The sequence below is a fragment of the Procambarus clarkii genome, chromosome 27 (assembly GCF_040958095.1).
Source record: "Procambarus clarkii isolate CNS0578487 chromosome 27, FALCON_Pclarkii_2.0, whole genome shotgun sequence".
NCBI lineage: Eukaryota > Metazoa > Arthropoda > Malacostraca > Decapoda > Cambaridae > Procambarus > Procambarus clarkii.
Window position 1 is genome coordinate 17,650,595 of NC_091176.1, and position 3,761 is coordinate 17,654,355.

General features: G+C 47.3%; 1 protein-coding gene across 1 annotated transcript; it reads left to right on the forward strand.

The window, feature by feature from the left end:
- Positions 1-2,412: 2,412 nt before the first annotated feature.
- Positions 2,413-3,333, forward strand: LOC123751275 (PGC-1 and ERR-induced regulator in muscle protein 1-like). Its single transcript, XM_045733371.2, has one exon. The coding sequence runs from the start codon at positions 2,413-2,415 to the stop codon at positions 3,331-3,333; it is 921 nt and encodes a 306-aa protein (XP_045589327.2).
- The last annotated feature ends 428 nt before the right edge of the window (positions 3,334-3,761 follow it).

Here is a 3,761-nt window from a genome sequence, read left to right on the forward strand (position 1 = left end):
GTTGACCAAACCAAACATCGTCGTCGTCGTCCCTTCACTTTCTAGTGCGTGGTTTGGTCAACATATTTTTCAGCCAGGTTGTTGTGACTCCTCGTCTACACTATAGGAGGTTGGCCACTTTAGACTACACCACAGTGCAGGTCAAAGGGTAAGTGATCTCTGTATTACTCCAATAGTAATTGTAATTACTTTACGCTAGTTTGATGATTGGTGAACACCAATTAAACAAACTATTGATCTTGTGTTGCTGAAACCGTGATGATTTTTATTTACGATTACGTTATCTTATGGTTCGCAGATAAAGAGATTATATGTTATGAATATCTGTTGAGATCATAGAAAATTTTAACATAGGATAAAACCCGAATTTCAATAAATTTCCATACAGTAATATTCTGATAAATGAAGCTATTAATAAGTCTCGTAAATAAATGAACGATTCGCCAGAAACCTGAAAAGCTTTTATGTTATATTTATGTTATTTGCGATTCAAGATATTGAAAAAAAAAGTCCTAAAAGGAAAACATGTGATACTTTCTTGATTAATAAGGGAAGGGAACTATCAGGGGAAAGGGCTAAGAAAGTAGAATTTGTACTACTTTCTGGCCGGCTGGAAAGGTGTTGCTAGACTAACAGCTAGCAACATCACCTTTAATTACCGTCTACGGGCTCACCATAGCCCGTGCTACTTGGAACTTTTTGCTCCAAGTAGCGATTCTTAAACAACAACAACAACCTATAATTAGCATTTAAAGTAATCTTATCTATTCCGCAATACTAAATGATAATAATCAATAATAATAATAATAATTAGGCCGCCCTATGCATACCTACACATCACTATCAAATTGTACTCCAAAATTGTTGTTGGTTCCAATTTAAATTGTAAAAATGTTCACATGATCACTCGCTAATACAACTCCATTACGCTATTGAATGTAAATATGGGGGAGGGGAGGGGGGGGGGGGACTTAGCAGTGGAGCTCAACCAGTGTTGCATAGTGTATTGCAGGGGAGGAGGCGACGTGTTGCATAAGCTGGGGGGGGGGGGGAATTTATTTCGTGTGTGTGTGTGTGTGTGTGTGTGTGTGTGTGTGTGTGTGTGTGTGTGTGTGTGTGTGTGTGTGTGTGTGTGTGTGTGTGTTTTCACCTAGTTGTGCTTGCGGGGGTTGAGCTCTGCTCTTTCGGCCCGCCTCTCAACTGTCAAACAACTGTTACTAACTACTATTTTTTTTTAAACACCAACAACCCCCCCCCCCCCCCCCCCCACACACACACACCCAGGAAGCAGCCCGTAACAGCTGTCTAACTCCCAGGTACCTATTTACTGCTAGATAAGAGGGGGCATCTGGGTAAATAAAACTCTGCCCATTTGTCTCTGCCGGCGCCGGGAATCAAACCCGGGCCACAGGATTACGCATCCCGAGCGCTATCCACTCAGCTACCAGACCCCTACCACTCGGCTACCAGACCCCTGTGTGTGTGTGTGTGTGTGTGTGTGTGTGTGTGTGTGTGTGGAGTCTACATAAATGTACATAAAAAACACGCACACAGAAACAATAAATTTTATAGTGCGAAACATCGCAGTTAAGGATTGAGGAAAAATTAGAATGTTGGTGTGGGCGAGACAGTGGGTTGGGTGGGAAGTGGGTGTATGTGGGACAAACAACAGTGAACGAAACGTTTCGAGACGAACTCTGCAAGTATCAAGTTAACTTTTTTTGTTTATGGAAATTAGTTGACAGGTAGCCAGTGGCCGGCGAGGCGTGGGCCCATTAATTGTGGGCATTTGGAAACAGTTTTAGTGTTCATTTATGTACTTGTGGACAGTTGCGTTGTGGTGGACAGTTGAGTTGTGTTGGACGCGTTTTTTTTCGAATTAATTACTTTTAAAAAATCGGTCAATATAGATAAGATTAACGACTTTTTTGTCAGAAACTGTCAATTGTCGCGTGGGAGCATCTCCCACATACATCCAGTAAGATCAAAATCATCCTCGCGTCTCATAATCTTTGCCCTTTACTTATCGTCAGTCTTAATACCTGTGACTCCTTACCTGAGTCAGCATGCTCGGTCAGGTCAGTATCCAAGCTTCGGTAAAAAAGATACTGGTGACGCCATTGTGAGTGCTGAGATAATTTCTTCGGTGGACTCGAAGTGTTCGTGGCGACCAATGCACGCGGCCGGAGACTACGAAGTCCTCTTGGGTATAAAGAGGCAGCAGAGTGCTTGAAGCCTCTGGTAGGATCAGCGGTTCTGGGGCTCTGGTAGGAGGCAGGGAGGGAAAAATACTTCCATTTATGGCAGTCGTCAGGGTTCCATCACTGGTTAAAAGCCACCGAAGGTACTGGAGTGACTTGTTTCAATTTCCTCGGCAGTTTGGTTGTTTTAGAGTAGACCTGTAGCTTCCCCATGACTCCAGAATGGTTCCCCGATAAGTCCAGGGTTTCAACCTTCCAGTTCTCCAGCGAGCCGGAGCAACCTTCCAGTTCTCCAGCGGCCCGGAGCAACCTTCCAGTTCTCCAGCGACCAAGAGCAACCTTCCAGTTCTCCAGCGACCCGGAACAACCTTCCAGTTCTCCAGCGACCTGGAGCAACCTTCCAGTTCTCCAGCGAGCCGGAGCAACCTTCCAGTTCTCCAACAACACGGAGCAACCTTCCAGTTCTCCAGCGACCCGGAGCAACCTTCCAGTTCTCCAGCGGCCCGGAGCAACCTTCCAGTTCTCCAGCGGCCCGGAGCAACCTTCCAGTTCTCCAGCGGCCCGGAGCAACCTTCCAGTTCTCCAGCGGCCCGGAGCAACCTTCCAGTTCTCCAGCGACCAAGAGCAACCTTCCAGTTCTCCAGCGACCCGGAGCAACCTCCCAGTTCTCCAGCGACCTGGAGCAACCTTCCAGTTCTCCAGCGAGCCGGAGCAACCTTCCAGTTCTCCAACAACACGGAGCAACCTTCCAGTTCTCCGCGACCCGGAGCAACCTTCCAGTTCTCCAGCGGCCCGGAGCAACCTTCCAGTTCTCCAGCGGCCCGGAGCAACCTTCCAGTTCTCCAGCGGCCCGGAGCAACCTTCCAGTTCTCCAGCGGCCCGGAGCAACCTTCCAGTTCTCCAGCGGCCCGGAGCAACCTTCCAGTTCTCCAGCGGCCCGGAGCAACCTTCCAGTTCTCCAGCGGCCCGGAGCAACCTTCCAGTTCTCCAGCGACCCGAAGCAACCTTCCAAAGGGGAAATTTTAAATACATTCCCAACACACTCTCACCCGTTGAAGAACTGGGCCCAAATGTACGACCTTTCTTTTCTCGTTTAAAGTTTTTTACCGCAATCTTTCATCTGTCGCCCTAGAGGATACCTTTGTCTCTCCCCCACAGGAAAACATTTAACCCAAAGAGAAAAACTTCGTGACTCACAGAGCAAAACAAAAAGAGCAGAGGATAACTCGCCCTCTGGAGGATAATTGTCACCTCTCAGAGGATAACTTTCACCAAAGAGGAAATTTTCATCGCCAGAGGGAAACCTGTTATGTGCGCAAAGAGCCAGTGACGAGCACGAACGTAACAAGAAATGCGTGCGTGAGTTTGTGTGTGTGTCTGTGTACTCATCTAGTTGTACTCACCTAGTTGTGCTTGCGGGGGTTGAGCTCTGGCTCTTTGGTCCCGCCTCTCAACCGTCAATCAACAAGTGTACAGGTTCCTGAGCCTATTGGGCTCTATCATATTTACACTTGAAACTGTGTATGGAGTCAGCCTCCACCATATCACTGCCTAATGCAT

What these genes read in the sequence shown, in the direction of transcription:
- LOC123751275 (XM_045733371.2), top strand. Translation starts at nt 2,413, where the DNA reads ATGACTCCAGAATGGTTCCCCGATAAGTCCAGGGTTTCAACCTTCCAG.